Here is a 17,336-nt window from a genome sequence, read left to right as displayed (position 1 = left end):
GAACAGCTTCTTTATTTGGAGCTACAGCATGGACAACACCAACAACACAGTACCCTGCAAGGATTTCTTTTTCTGTATTTTACAGCTAGTCCAAATTTCTCTTTAGTAGTGTTAACATACTCTTTTGTACCATTCACTATCATTTCAATATTGTTGATGCTTTCACCTTGTTCCTCTACTAAAAGAGATATCTGAATGAAAAGCTCCCTTAAGTCCTTTACTTGATTCTCCAAGTTGACAAGTTCTCTGTGTCTCTGTTCAATCTCTGAGAGTTGTGCTTTAGTGATATTGGTTTCTGCCAGCAAGCTTTCATTAAAAACTTCCCATTTTCCTTGTTGGAGCATGTCCTCTACTTCTTCTTCAGGTACTTCCTTTCCAGCCACTTCAAGCTGACGGAGAATAAATGTCTTGCACTTCTCTTGCTTTGCTGCTATCGTGTCATTGTATATCAACATTGTTTGTTGAAAATGGCGGAACATGGCAGCATGCTGAGATTGAAGTATCCTTGTGACCACTGATGATGGACCATTTTCAGCCTCTGATTTTTTAGCTTCTTTTACTAAATCATCCAAACCTCTCTTAACGTGTTCTGCTTGAATTTTTATCTCCTTTGCAATGCTCGACTCTTTCTTAAGTAGACTAAACCTTCTCATTGAAGCCACCAGACTTTTCTGTTGCTGCCCAAATTTTTGAACATCGTCTGTCAAATTGTTAATACTCTCCTGTAGTGTTTGGATCTCATGTAGGTGTCTTTCAGCTACAGGCTCTCTTTCATAAATAACTGCTTGCTGCAGAATCATTCCTTGTTCCTCTGCTTCTGCAGTTGACACATGCCTGTCTCTAGAGAGTTCAAGTTCCTTTGTTCGCTGCTTTAGTTCTTGAAGTCGGTCCTTCATCTTGCCTTTCCTCCTAAAAAGCAAAAATGGTTGTGTTTAGCAAAGAAAAGTTTATATTTTTCCCTGGAGCAGTTGGCTTCACATAGCTATACCTTTCTCCCAGAAAAATCTTCTGCTTTTCTGAAAAGAGGTTAAAAAATTAGAAAAAGCAATGAGAATTTCCTCATAAACATCACTAAGATAGAAAAAATAATGTCAAATAATTTATAAATTACTTTGCATGATGTGGGGCCACTCTGAGTCCATTCAGTTGAGTGAGGTACCTGAGGAAGCAGTGATACAGAGATACAGCTGCCCCCAAATAATGTTTTGTGTCATGACACTGCGACATAATAATAGATTTTTCTTGATATGGGAAGATATATCTTAGAATGGAAGATTTGATTTGACAATATCTTCAACTTTAAAATTGAAAGGGTAGCCCTGGCTGGTTTGGCTCAGAGGTTAGATCGTTGGCCTGCGGTCCAGAGAGACCCCAGTTCGGTTCCCACTAAGGGCACGTACCTCAGTTGCAGTTTGTCCCCAGCCCTGGTTGGGTTGAACGGGTGGCAACCACTCGATGTGTCCCTTTCACGTCGATGTTTCTCTCTCTCTCTCTCTCTCTCTCTCTTTCTCTCTCTCTCTCTCTTCCTCCCACTCTATCTGAACAAAAAATGGAAAAATGTCCTTGGGTGAGGATTAAAAAAAAAAAAAAGCTACAAAAAAATTGAAAGGGTACCCTGAAAGTGCCCTTATTACTAAAGATACTGTTCCCAGTTAATTTGTTCTATACAATGTTAAAAATATACTCATTTTGCTAAAAATACATAATTTAATTAAAATAAGTATAGTGACAGGGACGCTTTCACATGAGAGCTTTAAGCAATATAGATAATGTTGAATTTATCTTAAAATGTCTGAGGCTTCTGGATTGATGACCACATTATTTGACATAGTTTTGTTTTCTTATCTATTGCATATGTATGAAAACCTGTTCTTGGTCTGATTTTGCTGGTTTCTCATTCTTAGCTTTCCTTTGCAAAGATATCCAGACTGTCTTAGAACAGAATTTATATTAAGTGATATTTTCACAAACATGAGAATATATTAATATAAAATCTTATTTTGGGGTCACTGATAACATTGACATTGATTCACACCCTGTGTGGGTAGTCATCCATAGGATCAAGTTGATGTGCATAATTTATATATGTGATGTTTGTGTGTGTGTGAATAAAAAGAAATTTTTGTTAAATAAAACACTTGCCCTGGCCAGTTTGGCTCAGCGTTTGGAGCGTCAGCCTGTGGACCAGAGAGTCCTGGGTTCGGTTCCCGGTAGGGGCACATACCAAAAATAATAATAAAAATTAAAAAAAAAAAACAACTTAATTTTCACACAGCAACTTGACTTTAGTAAGGCATTTTAAAATGCCCTTCATGATATTTTGCAGCTAAGAAGCTGTTAAGGGAGCTAAAAATAGCTCATCGAACCATACATATATCAAAGTCAATCAGAGGAAAAGGACTCTGATGATATGCTGTTATGCTATGGGACTCGGCTTTAATATGTTCATGCAAATCTTTTTATCAGTGAGTTAGATGTTGTCACAAAGGCATGCTTTTCAAATATGTTGATGGCACCAAATTTGGAGAGATCTGTATTAAGTTTAAATAGACAGCTGGGATTGAAAGATTAAAATAAGATGGAACACTGTACTAAAAGTAACAGCAATATGTTTAACTAAGGTAGATATAAAATATTCACCTAGTTTAGAAAACAATTCACATCTGTGGAATGGAAGGTCCTTGCATTCAGAGCAGTTGGTACACCTGTCCTACAGTTGCAGAGTGCAGCACATATTTCACAAGTCTTCAAAATGTGCATATCCTTTAGCCACAGTGAAAATTACTGGAGATTTTAATTAAATACAAACTTTTTATCAGAACTATGAGAATAGTTATTATGCTCTCATGAATAATGGTGTGATACCTAGATTGATTAAGAAAGGTATTTGTTCCACTGACTGCTAGTCAAAGCAAATGGGAGTGGGAGTGTGTTAAGTTTTGAGTGTGATATTTTAAGATGAAAAGTCATGAATTAGGAATTTACAAACATTTATGAAAAGATTGAGATTGGAAGACCATACATAGTAAATGGAGACTTATTCAAAGAAATGGAAATATTTGTCCTGCAAAAGAGAAGATATAGGAAATATCTACAACTATTTTTTTAAATGTGTAGGTCTATATAAAAGGAATTCCACTTACTTGGCATAATTCCGAAGGGCAGTGAGTGGAAATTACATGAAGAAAGGTTTAATTTAATGTAAAGAAGACTCTTCAGACAAGTAGAGCTGTCCCGAGATGGAATGAGCTGCTTTATGAGATAAGCTTGCCATCACTGGAGATGTTCAAGATATTCTTGAATGATGACCCAGTTGAGGATGTTATAAAAATGATGCCTGCATTACATAAACAAAATTAAACCAATGTCCTGACAATATTCCTTGGGTTTTAAAGGACTGACATCTTGTCAAATAATTACTGATTCTTACTATATGCAAAGTTTTAAATACTGTAGTGTATATTCAATAATACCTATCCTTGACTAATTTACTGTCTGAGGGGAGATGGACAATATACAATTAAAAATGAAACTACACTACCCACTTACACCATACACAAGAATAATCTCAAAATGGATAAAAGACTTAAATGTAAGTCATGAACCATAAAAATCCTGGAAGAAAACATAAGCAGTAAAATCTGACATCTCATGTAGCAGAATTTTTGCCAGTACATCTAGGACAAGGGAAACAAAGGAAAAAAAATAAACAAATGGGACTACAGCAAACCAAAAAGCTTCTGCACAGCAAAAGAAACCAACATCAAAATAAGAAGGGAGCACGGTGTATAGGGGAAAATCTTTGCCACTGATACATCTGATAAGGGATTAATTTTCAAAATATATAAATAACTCATACAACTCAACAAAAAGAAGACAAATAATCCAATTAAAACCGGCAAGGACCTGAATAGGCACTTCTCCAAGGAGGACATACAGATGGCCAACAGATGTGAAAAAATGCTCAATGTCACTAATCATTAGATACAAATTAAAACTACAATAAAGTGTAACCTCATACATACCAGAATGGCTACCATCAATAAATCAACAAACATCAATTGCTGGTGAGGATGTGAACAAAAGGGAACCCTAGTACACTGCTGGTGGGAATACAGACTGGTGCAGCTACTATGGAAAATAGTGTAGAGTTTCCTCAAAAAATTAAAAATGGAATGCTGTTGGACCCAGCGATCCTGCTTCTGGGAATATATTCTGATTTCAACACCAATCAGAAAGAATATATACACCCCTGTGTTCAGTTCATAACAGCATTATTTACAATAGCTAAGGTCTGGAAACAGCTTAGGTGTCCATCAGTAGATGAGTGGATAAAAAGCTGTGGTATGTTTATACAATGGAATACTTTGCGGCTGTAAAAAAAGAAGGATCTCTTATCCTTTGTGACAGCATGGATGGACCTGGAGAGTATTATACTAAGCAATATAAGCCAGTCAGAAAAAGACAAATATCACACAATCTCACTTATTTGTGGAATCTAATATTACACAAAATAAACTGATGAACAAAATAGGTCCAGAGGCATGGATGCATGGAACAGACTGACAGAACTCAGAGGGGAGGAAGGAGGAGATTAACCAAAGAACTTGTATGCATATATGCATAGCCCATGGACACAGGTAATGATGTGGTCAAGGCCTGAGGTGGGTCTGGGGCTGGTGGATGGGGACAAAAGGAGGGTGAAATGAGGGACATCTGTAATAGTCAATAGATAGATAGATAGATAGATAGATAGATAGATAGATAGATAGATAGATAGATAGAGTTTAAGATGCCATGTCACTTTTGATAGAGCCGTAATCTTTTTCTTTTTAAAACTGTCTCTTTTTATTTATTTAACTTTGTTTTTATCCTCACCCGAGGACTTTTTTGCATTTATCTTCAAATAGAGTGGGAGGGAGAGAGGGAGGAAGAGAGAGAGAAACATCGGTGTGAGAGAGACACATCGACTGGTTGCCACCCACACAACCCCAACCAGGGCTAGGGACAAACTGCAATGGAGGTACATACCTTATTGGGAACCGAACCCAAGACTCTCTGGTCCACCAGCCGACGCTCTAACTGCTGAGACCAACCATCCAGGGCTAAAACTCTCTCTTTTTAAATGGGATTTTTATTTTCCTCAAGTTAATACATATACACAGTTTAAGAAGTCAGATCATTTCAAGGCTTATAAAGATATATAGCCAACCCCCGCCTGCCCTACCATACTTCATTTTCAGTTCTCAGTTCCCAAAGGGAATCATTGTCAGCTCCTTAGCTAAATGTTGCTTTTAAACACCCCCCCACCCTCCATTTCTAGGTAATTTGTTTATGTAGGTTTTTCTGCTTTTTTAGATTTAAAAATTATACTGAATCTCTGTTAAAAAGGATGTGGATTTAACCATTTTTTACACTCCCATCTTTCCCTCAGTTTTTACCTCTCAGTATAGTTATATCACAATTTTTGGTTAATCATATCCATTGTTTATATTATTATGACTAACCAAATGTTATATATACCAGAGTCACATAGGTACTATATACTTTTTTCCTCAAATAAGTTTTGTTGTTTCTAGGCCATTTCTATGGCTAGAGCTAGGAAATTTATACTTTATTTTAGGAAAGTTTTTCACTGACATACTTATGCACATAGAGAAGGTGCCCAAAACAAAATGTATAATCTGATGATTTTTCACAAAGTGAACACACCCATGTAATTATCACAATGATCAAGAACCATTTAACTTTTTAATTTTTCTTGAAATTATTAATTACCTAAGTTTTCCAGTTGTTTCATTTTCTATGTATATACACCACCAGTTCATTTTAAAACTCTTAAATTGAACTAAAAAATCCTTTTAATATATTTTAAATATAGTAGGTACTCTATTTTTTTTACATTTTTTATCTTTTGAGGCTTCTTTCCTGGATCCCCCTAGCTTGACCTGATTTACCAAATTGCTGTTGTGTTGGGATTTTTTTTCTCCTTGTATAAATCCTCCTAATTCCTGGCTCCTGATATCTATTAATGGTTTATCTTCTTGATTTGGGGGCATGCCATACCTTTCTTATAAAATGTAAATGTGATAACTTTTATTTCTGCAGATGTTTTTTTTTTTTTAATCCTCACCCGAGGACATTTTTCCATTTTTTGTACAGATAGAGTGGGAGGGAGAGAGAGGAGGAGAGAGAGAGAGAAACATCGATGTGAAAGGGACACATCGAGCGGCTGCCACCCGCACAACCAACCAGGGCCGGGGACAAACTGCAACCGAGGTACACGCCCTTAGCGGGAACCGAACCCAGGTCTCTCTGGACCACAGTCCGACACTCTAACCGCTGAGCCAAACTGGCCAGGGCGCTGCAGATGTTTTTATTCTGTATTTTTTACACCTGAATGATTTGTTTCTGAGTATATCATTCTTACTTGGAAATTATATATTACCTTAGAATTTTGAAAAATTTGCTGGGTTTTCTTCTAACTTTTGTTATCCTTGAGAAATCTGCCATCAGATTCCTGATATTTTGTGTAATATTTGTGGTTTTAAAAAATGTTTTTTCCTTTAATGAAACTCTTGGCCTTTTCTCTTTATTCCTGGTTTTCTCAAATTTCACAATAATATGCCCAGGGTAGGTCTTTCTGCAGTATTTGCTAGACATTTAGTAGCTTTTTCAATCTGAAAATTAATGTGTTTAGGATTTGGTGCAGGGGCGGGAGGTATCCTAATTTTTAAAAGAAATTTAGCTTCTCCATTATTTTTGTATACTTTTCTTTTCTTTTCTTTCTTTTTTGTATACTTTTCTTTGACGTTCCTTTCATTTGGATGTTGACTTCCTTAACTAATTTTCCTAGTGTTTGGGGAGTAAAGTTTCTTGCCCGAGGCTACACAACTACAAAGTGGTAGAGCCTATATTCAGATATAAGTCTACCTGATGCAGATTTGTTCTTTTTCCCTAATCCATAGTGATAGATTATCCTAGTAAAACATACAAATGAAGTTGATCTGTATCAAATATTATTGGTATAAATACTGTGTTTAAAGGAAACAAGTTCCACCCATCTGGTATTGCTCAGTGGTTTATTGTCCACTCGTGCACCAAAAGATCGCCAGTTCGATTCCTGGTCAGGGCATGTGCCCAGGTTGTGTGCCCGAACCCCAGTGTGAGGCATGCAAAAGGCAGCCAGTCGCTGTTCTGTCTCATCAGTGTTTCTCTATCTTCCTCTCCCTTCCTCTCTCTCTAAAATCAATAAAGAAAAAAAAAAGTTCTTGCAGGAGGTCATATAGCATATCCAATCTAAAATAATTATGTTGGCCCTGGCCAGTTTGGCTCAGTGTTAGAGCCTTGGCCTGTGGACCAAAGGGTCCTGGGTTCGATTCAGTGTTTGATCCCTGGCTCTGGTCGGGGTGTAGGAGGCAACCAATCTGTGTTTCTCTCTCACATTAATGCCTCCCCCCTTCTTCAAGTGAGGATTAACCAAAAAAATAAATGAAATAATTATGTTGTTTGCAGCTTTATTGGGATCTTTAATGTAATTAAACCAAATTAAGCACTTTACAGTTGAGAAGAAGGGAAGGAATTAGTTCTGATCTCATAGACCTATGTCACAGGAAGTCTCTAAGAAATTTTGAATCCTGTCCTTGACATCATGTAGAGATTGGGGTTGTTATAATTTCTTCTGCCTTAGCTCATAGTCATAGGCTAAGATAACATAGATAGGAAGTGAGGTATACTTCATTTCTATTTCTGTACAGAGATTTCTATTTCCTATTCTTGAACTAACCTGTTACTATGAATTCTTACAGCTACGAAGTATATAGCAGATATGCTATTTGTTGTACTATTTTTTTAAACGGACTTGTGTTCCTGATAATATGGGAAAAAGAAAAGAGGAACAGTATTGGAGAATCAGATGAGTGATGAGGGGATCAAAACAAAACATTTTGATTCTTTATTCATGAGAATTAAGTCCTATCTAATGCTTATATAACTGCTAAGAAGCATTTAACAACCTTTAAATATCTCAAGAACTACAAGGTCTCCAACTTTCTCTTTGGTAGTATGACTTGGAACAAATCCTGAAACAACCCTCTCTAACATTTTTATGGCTGGATAGAGCTTTCTTTTTTTTAACTAGAAATAAATGACCAATTCCACCAAAAACCTTTTTTTCTAAAGCATCATAATTATTTTTTTCTTTTAAGAAACAATATTAATTAATCAATTAATTTATTTATTTATAATACATGTTTTTATTGATTTTTTTAGAGAGAGAAGAAGGGAGATAAAGATAAAAACATTGATGTGAGAGCAAATCATCAATCTGCTGCCTCCTACATGCCCCCTACTGGGGATGGAGCTCACAACCCGAGCTCAGGCCCTGAAGGGGAATCAAACCCGGACCTCTCACTCCATGGGACGACACTCAGTTCACTGAGCCATACCAGACTGGCAACTAGCCATTTTAAAACAATTTATAAAGTTTCTTAGACAGAGATTAATAGAATGTTTAGTGCTGGGTGTGGGGAAAAAAGTTCAGCTAAACAAATCCCATTGTATTATTTAATTTTTATTTTCGTTTTGTTACAGAGGTTTCTCCTGTTTTCCCCATTGACATTCTCCACTCATCCCCGCCACCCCATCCCCGGCTTTGTTGACCATGTCCATTGGTTATGCAGACATGCATATAACTTCTGTGGTTTATATCTTCCCTCCCCCCACAACCCCCTCTTCTGAGGGTTGTCAGTCTGTACCCTACTTCCACGTCTCTGGGTCTACCCTATTCCTCAGACTATGATGTTCATTATAGTCCACAAACAAGTGAGATCATGTGGTATTTGTTTTTCTGCTTGGCTTGTTCCACTTAGGATAATACTTTACAGGTCCTTCCATGTCGTCTCAAAGGATAAGAGATCTTTCTTTCTTTTTTATTTATTTTTTATTTTTATTTTTTATTTTTTTGTACAGATAGAGTGGGAGGGAGAGAGAGGAAGGGAGAGAGAGAGAGAAACATCGACGTGAAGGGACACATCGAGTGGCTGCCACCCGCACAACCAACCAGGGCCGGGGACAAACTGCAACCGAAGTACGTACCCTTAGCGGGAACCGAACCCGGGTCTCTCCGGACCGCAGGCCGACGCTCTAACCGCTGAGCCAAACTGGCCAGGGCAAGAGATCTTTCTTTCTTATAGCTGCATAGTACTTTATTGTGTATATGTACCACCGCTTTTTTATCCATTCGTCTACTGATGGACACTTGGGCTGTTTCCAGATCTTAGCTATTGTAAATAGTGCTGCTATGAACATGGGGGTACATATATTTTTTTCTGATGGGTGTTTCAGGCTTCTTAGGGTATATACCTAGAAGTGGGAACACTGGGTCAAATGGCAGTTCAATTTTTAATTTTTTGAGGTAACAACATATTGTTTTCCATAGTGGCTGTACCAGTCTGCATTCCCACCAGCAGTGTACTAGAGTCCCCTTTTCTCCACACCCTCGCCAGAACTTGCTGTTTGATGATTTGTTGATGGTGGCCATTCTGACAGGTGTGAGGTGATACCTCATTGTTGTTTTAATTTTCATCTCTCTGACGATTAGTGATGTTGAGCATTTCTTCATGTGACTCTTGGTCATTTGTATGCCCTATTTGGAGTGGTGTCTGTTTAGCTCCTCTGCCCATTTTTTAATTGGGTTCTTTGTCTTCCTTTTGTTGAGTTGTATGAGTACTCTATATATTTTGGAAATTAACCCCTTGTCTCATGTATCATTGGCAGTGATGCTCTCCCATACAGTGGGTTGCCATTCTATTTTGATGGTTGTTTCTTTTGCTGTGCAGAAGCTTTTTAGTTTGATGCAGTCCCATGTGTTCATCTTCTCCTTTGTTTCTGTTGCCTTAGGTGATGTATCAGTGAAAATTCTGCTGCGTATGATGTCCAAAATTTTGTTGCGTACATTTTCTTCTAGGATTTTTATGGATTCATGCGTCACATTTAAGTCTTCTATCCATTTTGAGTTTATTCTTGTGTATGGTGTAAGTTGATGGTCTAGTTTCAGTTTTTTCCTTGTGGCTGTCCAATGTTCCCAACACCATATATTAAAGAGGCTGTCTTTATTTTATTGTATGCTCTTGCCTCCTTTGACAAATACTAATTGAGTATAATGTCTTGGGTCCATTTCTGGGTTTTCATTTCTGTTCCACTGGTCTATATGCCTGTTCTTGTGCCAGCTACAGGCGGTTTTGAATACAGTAGCTTTGTAGTATAACCTGATATCTGGTATTATGATCCCACCTACTTTGTCCTTCTTTTTCAAGATTACTGTGGCTAGTCGGGGTCCTTTTTGGTTCCATGTGAACTTTTGAAGTATTTGTTCTAGTTCTGTGAAATACATCATTGGTATTTTGATGGAGATTGCATTGAAACTATAGATTGCTTTGGGTAATATGGACATTTTAATGATGTTAATTCTTTCAATCCATGAACAAGGTATGTGCTTTCACTTTTTTATATCTTCCTCTATTACTTTTTTCAATGACCTGTAGTTTTCTGCAAATAGGTCCTTTAGTTCTTCAGTTAAGTTTATTCCTAGGTATCTTAAGTTTTTTTGCTGCGATGGTAAATGGGATGGTTTTTTTTGGTTTCCCTTCCTATCATCATTGGTGTATAAGAATGCCATCGATTTCCTGATGTTAATTTTGTATCTTGCTACTTTGCCAAATTCATTTATTATGTCTAGTAGATTTTTGATGGGGTCTTTACGGTTTTCTATGTATAATATCATGTCATCTGCAAATAATGACAGTTTCACTTCCTCCTTTCCAATTTGGATCCCTTTTATTTTTACTTCATGTCTGATTGCTGTGGCTAAGACTTCCAGTACTATATTAAATAAGAGTGGCGAAAGTGGGCATCTCTGTCTTTTTTCTGTTCTCAAGGGAAATGCTTTTAGTTTCTGCCCATTGAGTATGATGTTGGCTGTAGGTCTTTCATATATGGCCTTTATTATGTCGAGATATGATCCCTCTATTCCCACATTGCCGAGCATTTTTATCAGAAATGGATGCTGGATTTTGTTGAAGGATTCTTCGGCATCTATTGATATGATCATGTGGTTTTTATTCTTCATTTTATTTATGTGGTGTATCACATGTATTGATTTGTGAATATTGTACCAGCCTTGCATCACGGGGATGAATCCCACTTGGTCATGGTGAATAATTTTTTGATGTATTGCTGGATTCGATTGGCTAGTATTTTGTTCTGGACTTTGGTGTCTATGTTCATCAGGAATATTGGCCTGTAGTTTCCTTTCTTTGTAGTGTCTTTTTCTGGTTTTGTAATTAGAATGGTGCTGGCCTCATAAAACAGTTTGGAAGTCTTCCTTCTTCTTGAAGTTTTTGAAATAGTTTGAGGAAAATGGGTATTAGTTCTTTTTTGAATGTTTGGTAAAATATCTCCGTGAAGCCATCCGGGCATGGGCTTTTGTTTGCTGGGAAAGTCTTGATTACCTCTTCAGTTTCCTTAGTTGTTATTGGTCTGTTCAAGTTTTCTATCTCTTCCGGGTCCAGTTTTGGGAGACTACATTTTTCTAGAAATTTGTCCCTTTCTCTTAGATTGTTGAATTTGTTGCCATATAATGTTTCATAGTAGTTGTTAAGGATCTTTGTATTTCTGTGGTGTCAGTTGTAACTTCTGTTTCATTTTTGATTTTGTGTATTTGGGTTCTCTTTGTTTCTTGGTGAGACTAGCTAAGGGTCCATCAGTCTTGTTTATCTTTAAAAAAAACCCAGTTCTTTGTTTTATTGATCCTTTGAATTGTTTTTTTTGGTCTGTATGTAATTTATTTCTGCTTTGATCTTTACTATTTCCTTCCTTCTACTTGATTTGGGGTTTTCTTTTTGTTTCCTTTCTAATTCTTTAAGTTGTGAGGTTAGATAATCTGTTAGAAATTTTTCTTGTTTCTTGAGGTAGGCCTGTAGTGCTATGAACTTCCTTCTCAGAATAGCTTTCGCTGCATCCCATAGTTTTTATGTTGTTGTGTGTTCATTTTTAATGGTTTCCAGCAATTTTTAAATTTCTTCCTTGATCTCCTCGGTAACCCATTCACTGTTTAATAACATGCTATTTAGCCTCCGTATGTTCAAATGTCTTTGCTTGTTTTTGTTTCAATTGATTTCTAGTTTCATGCCATTGTGATCGGAGAAGATGCTTGATATGATTTCAGTCTTCTTGAACTTGTAGAGACTTAGTTTGTGTCCTAACATGTGGTCTGTCTTTGAGAATGTCCCCTGTGCACTTGAGAAGAATGTGAATTCTGTAGTTTTGGGGTGTAATTCTCTGTAGATATCTATTAAATCCATTTGGTCTAGTTTAAAATTGATATTGTAGCACAGAGACTTTTGCTCATACTTTTGGGAAGGTGAATGTTACTGTCACTGATTTTGGAAACCAAGATATTTGACTGACCTTTGTAAAGGTTGTCTTTCTCTGAGCTCCTGTGCATGAATGAAACTTCCTGAAGGAGTACCATATTTTCCTATTTGAATGAAAGGTACTTTAAGGGACTCTTTAAAATATATTGTTATGTGTTTTGTATTCACTAATCTTAATAACTTTACTAGAAAAAAACAAGTAAATATCCTGAATCTCTTTTTTTAAAAAAAATTTAAATCTCTATGTGTTACTGATATTGTAGGAAAAATAGCTCTTCTTTCAGGGCTGTATATCATGGCATGCAGAATATAGTAAGTGATGTTTATATAAAATTAACTATAAAGCACATACTATTTTCATCAGGGTTTATGGATCCTGTGTCTTCATTGAATAGTTAAAGGGCATTTATGTCAAAGATCCTTTACATTATTAGGTTATTTTTGGTTTCTGAGGAATAATTATCTTTGTTGTGGCCACCGTCTGTTTCTCTTGGTGGTTGACAAGTGGATTTAGTGAACTTTAACAGTTTATCTTCACTGGGGAATTATATTATACAAGAATGAATTCAGTGCCCTGCATTTCTTACCCCATTTTTGTGGTTGTCACTACTAGGGCTCCATGGAGTTTGCCTATTGTAGCCCAGGCCATATAAGTATGGACCCAATTTTTCTCTAATGATTTTGATAGCATGAATGGATCCCTCACTTGTTGTAATCCTGGACAAGCCAACAGAGATTTTCCTGTCTGTATATAGACTGCTTTTTTTTTTTTTCTGGTTCACTACTTCATCTAGGAAGCTCAGTTTTAGTTCCCTATAATCAACAAACACACTCTAACTTCCAGCTTCTAGTAGCTCGTGGAGTTGCTTTGATTCCTACTCTCTACTTTGGCTGAGTATGTTCCCTCTTCATTTCTGGGGTTTGGAAATTTCTCTTTCTTACTTTAAGTGTAATATGTAGTTTTAAAATTTGTCTTTGTTCCCCTTAAGATCCTATGAAACACTTCTGTATGTAGAAGAAAGAAGTTCTGTACTGTGTATCTTGACTAAAAGTCATATTGATCATCTTTACAGTGTTAAAGTAATTCAGAATATTCCCCAAATCCTCATTCATTTCTGCAGAAATTGACTTAATGTAGGAACTCAGATGCACTTACAAGCTGTATACAAATTGCATTTTCTAGTAGTTGCATCCTCATAACTACATGTGTAACTATTTCCAATTTAATTGCTTAAGTATGTATCTTTATAAAATAGAATATTAGAGACCTGCAAGCATATTAGAATTTAAAAGCTGGAAGAGACAAAGTTCATGAACATAAAATATTAAGCTCATAGTTATTTAATTGATTAGGCTAGGTGAAATTGATGAGACTACCATCTTAACAGTCTTTTCTGTACCTTAAATTTATTGTTTTAATGCTGGAAGAGTTCTATTCAAATGTGAATCATGCATTGCTATATAGTTTTGAATTCTGCTGTCAATAACTGACCTTATTTTTGAGCTTAAACATATTTGCAAAAAGAAAGAACATTAATTTATAAACATAGTAATCAACTTTGACAATTTGTTATGGAAATAGAAAGTAAACTTGTATGACTCAAATAAAAGTTTCTCCACCCTAATGCAAACAGGGAATATTTCCAGGAACAGAAATGTAAATAAAAATTACCTAGTGCTTTAAGAAATATACCCTGGATAGATACATTATAGATTTATAGATTAAGATATTTTCATTTTTAGTAACAATATTGATTAAAATATTTCAAGAAATGTAACCAGTTATTATCTAACACAAAATGGGATTTTTTTTTTGCTTCTGTATATGAGGACAGCTTACAGAATTTCCCTAGTTCAAGGTGAAAGGAGCTAATGTTATTGGAATAGTCACCTCTTTGGCTACTTAAATGAGGAAAACAAAGAAACAAACAAAAATATTGCAAATTACATGTATTTTCTCTAAGTTTAAATTATCTGATGTTTTTGTAATGCAATCTTTTAGGTCCTTTTTCAAATTTTTATTTTTATTTAGTTTAAATAAGTTAATTGTTAACTGAGTTGTTTAAATATTAAGACTCTTACCTGATGTAAGTATGTTGTTCATAACATACATACTATGATAACAATTATAAAATAACTTAAAAAAATTAGAAAATAAACTATGTTTTAGTTAAACCACTATATATTGCTTTATTAGATCTACCTATACCTGTAGCATTTAAATGATTCTGACTTAACAATGTAAAACTATCAAACCAATTATAATATTTATATTAAATTTTATTATATATTTTTAATACGCTAGCTAAAACATTTAAAAAGTGAGTACTTTGATGTTTTACAGTGGTCCTTTTATAAGATTATTTTCTAATTTCCTCAAATTAATTTAAAAATATTCTGGGAAACAACAATGGAGAAATTAATAAGACCTTCTAGAAAATTATCTTAAGTTTTTAAAGGTTATACATATGTGTTAAATTTGGGTTTAAGTTTCTTTTCAGAATTCATTGTTAAAAGTGTTCTTTAAAGCAAGCACAGTAGGACTAATTTATAATCAGTCTATAAAAGAAATAATTTTAAGTTTGTTTTTTATAGGATCTAAGTTTCCAAAATGAGAAGCTATTTTTTAAAGAACTTAAAAGAAAAAATTGACTATTATTTTGGTGCTCTGCTTCTGAGATCTCTGATCCCAGATCCCGTTCAATTTATTAGCAGTATATATGAGCAGATCAGCTGCCAGTAGCCTGGTCCAAATTCTAGCAAAATAAGTAATTTTAATTATCTGTTGAGCTAGTTTTAAATGTCACCGATTTCAGGCTATGGGTATCTGAGATGAAAAAATGCAAAAAAAAAAGAGTGGTTTCTTTACCTTTGTCTTGTTCCTTTTGTTGCTTTTCCACCTGCGGTGTTGGAGTCTTGCCTTTGAGAGAGAAACTGAGTTTTCATCTGTAACCTGTTGATCAAATTATTTAAGTCTCTATATTACAGTTAACAGGCAATTTCTGTATGTTTTCATATAGTTAACTTAATTGAAAGCCAAATTACGAAGCCAAATAAGTTAGAGATAAAGTTGTCCTTTTGCTGAGAAGAACAAATTGCTTACTTGACTTCACACCTGGAGAATCCGGTTCTGCCAGTTAACCGCCCATTCTTTAGATTAAAGGAAGATCATTTTCATTGGAGCTAGTTGTAACAGGAAGTCCTTGTTAAACTGCCTACATAGAGTATTTGGCACAGGCTCTGTAATTCCATTTCTATATTATATATAAAATTCATTAGTCACTAAAAAGGGGGTTTGTATTTAAACAAAGGTTTCTTTGTTTTCTTTAAGTATCAAAACTTGCTAACATACAGAATTCAGAATAAATAGGAATGGAAAGAAGCTTGGTGTAAAATGTTTTGTTCCATTTACTTTAAAATGATTTAATTCTGTCCTATTTTAGGAAATCCCAAGGGCTTCACTCATAAAATCATTGAATTTCAGAACTGCAACTACCAGTAAAGAGCCCCTGTCCTTAAACCTTCCACCCCACTTTTCTTTTTATTATACCTGCTAGTTTTAAAGTTTCTCCCACAGTTTTCAACACACAAAAATCGAAGTTATGCCACAATATGTTATGCTGTTTATTATATCAATATAACAATTCAAAAATAATTTATACCAAAGTGATATATTGTTTGAAAAATTAGAAATGAAATGTCTCTAATACTATTAAATTTCCTTACTGTCCCCTTCTTTTCGGCCTGATTTTTATGATTTGAGGATGAGAGGAGGGACATTGGTATAATTTCTGTCAAAATAACATTTGTCTTTATTCTTTGATTTAGTATCCCCACTTCCTGGAATCTCTTCCCAAAATAAGAAATAACTTGTTCCCACACTTACTCTTCACAGCACTCCTTGTAAAAACAAAACACTGGAAAAACCCAAAAGTCCTTCAGTGTGGGCCTGGCTGAAAAAAGCATGCAAGAGCCATAAAATAAGCATCTAGCTCATTTATAAAAAGTATACTAATAAAGATGTCTTTACATTACTTCAGGGTAATTTTAGAATTTACTGTTTAAAAAAATGGAAGGTGGTACCCAAGAGCATATATAACATGCTGGTTTCTGAGAAGGAGAGGGGGTGGGTGTGGAGACACACACACATAAACATCCCCCAGCCAGGAAAAAGCAGTGAATACCTATGATGCCCAAATTGTGATACTTATCATTTTCTGGATATACATGTTTCTATTTTCAAAAAGAAATAATGGGGAGATGAACTAAAGCCTAATGAAAATAGTTACTTAAGGAGCATGGATGGACTAGAGAGAGGAGAAGGGACAGAGTTGGATAATACTTCTGATTGTACTTTTTTTTATGGTTTTGTATTTGAAACCACATAAAAGTTTTGAAAATTAAATCTTTAATTTTTAATTTTATGTTTGTTACCAATGTTTCTCATTTTTTACCCCATTGATACCCGGCTTTGTTGTCCATGTGCATTGCTTATGCGTACATGCATATAAGTTCTGTGGTTTATCTCTTCCCTCCCCCCACCACTCCTCTTCTGAGGGTTGTCAGTCTGTACTCTACTTCCATATCTCTGGGTCTACCCTATTACTCAGATTGTTATTTTCATTATATTCCACAAATAAGTGAGATCATGTGGTATTTGTCTTTTTCTGCTTGGCTTGTTTCACTTAGGATAATACTTTCCAGGTCCCTCCTTGTCGACTCAAAGGATAAGAGATCTTTCTTTCTTACAGCTGCATAGTACTCCATTGTGTATATGTACCACCACTTTTTTATCCATTCATCTACTGATGGACACTTGGGCTGTTTCCAGATCTTGGCTATTGTAAATAGTGCTGCTATGAACATGGGGGTACATATATTTTTTCTGATTGGTGTTTCAGG

General features: G+C 35.4%; 2 protein-coding genes across 4 annotated transcripts in view; one reads left to right on the top strand and one right to left on the bottom strand.

Moving 5' to 3' along the window:
* ARL13B (ADP ribosylation factor like GTPase 13B) overlaps window positions 1–17,336 on the top strand; it is a 93,638-nt gene that overhangs the window by 44,527 nt on the left and 31,775 nt on the right. The gene's annotated exons all lie outside the window — the stretch shown is intronic.
* Window positions 2–15,518, bottom strand: STX19 (syntaxin 19). 2 transcript variants are annotated; one of them, XM_036243536.1, is made up of 2 exons: window positions 15,304–15,518; window positions 2–909 (listed from the first exon to the last, which is right to left on the bottom strand). In XM_036243536.1, the coding sequence occupies exons 1-2, from the start codon at window positions 15,378–15,380 to the stop codon at window positions 12–14; spliced, it is 975 nt and encodes a 324-aa protein (XP_036099429.1). In that variant the 5' UTR covers window positions 15,381–15,518; the 3' UTR covers window positions 2–11. The 2 variants fall into 2 exon arrangements, with proteins under 2 accessions (XP_036099429.1, XP_036099430.1); XM_036243537.1 differs by lacking the exon at window positions 15,304–15,518 and adding an exon at window positions 3,144–3,201.

Source organism: Molossus molossus, unplaced genomic scaffold (genome assembly GCF_014108415.1).
Source record: "Molossus molossus isolate mMolMol1 unplaced genomic scaffold, mMolMol1.p scaffold_m16_p_5, whole genome shotgun sequence".
NCBI classification, from domain to species: domain Eukaryota; kingdom Metazoa; phylum Chordata; class Mammalia; order Chiroptera; family Molossidae; genus Molossus; species Molossus molossus.
This window is presented reverse-complemented; position numbering and strand designations above follow the sequence as displayed.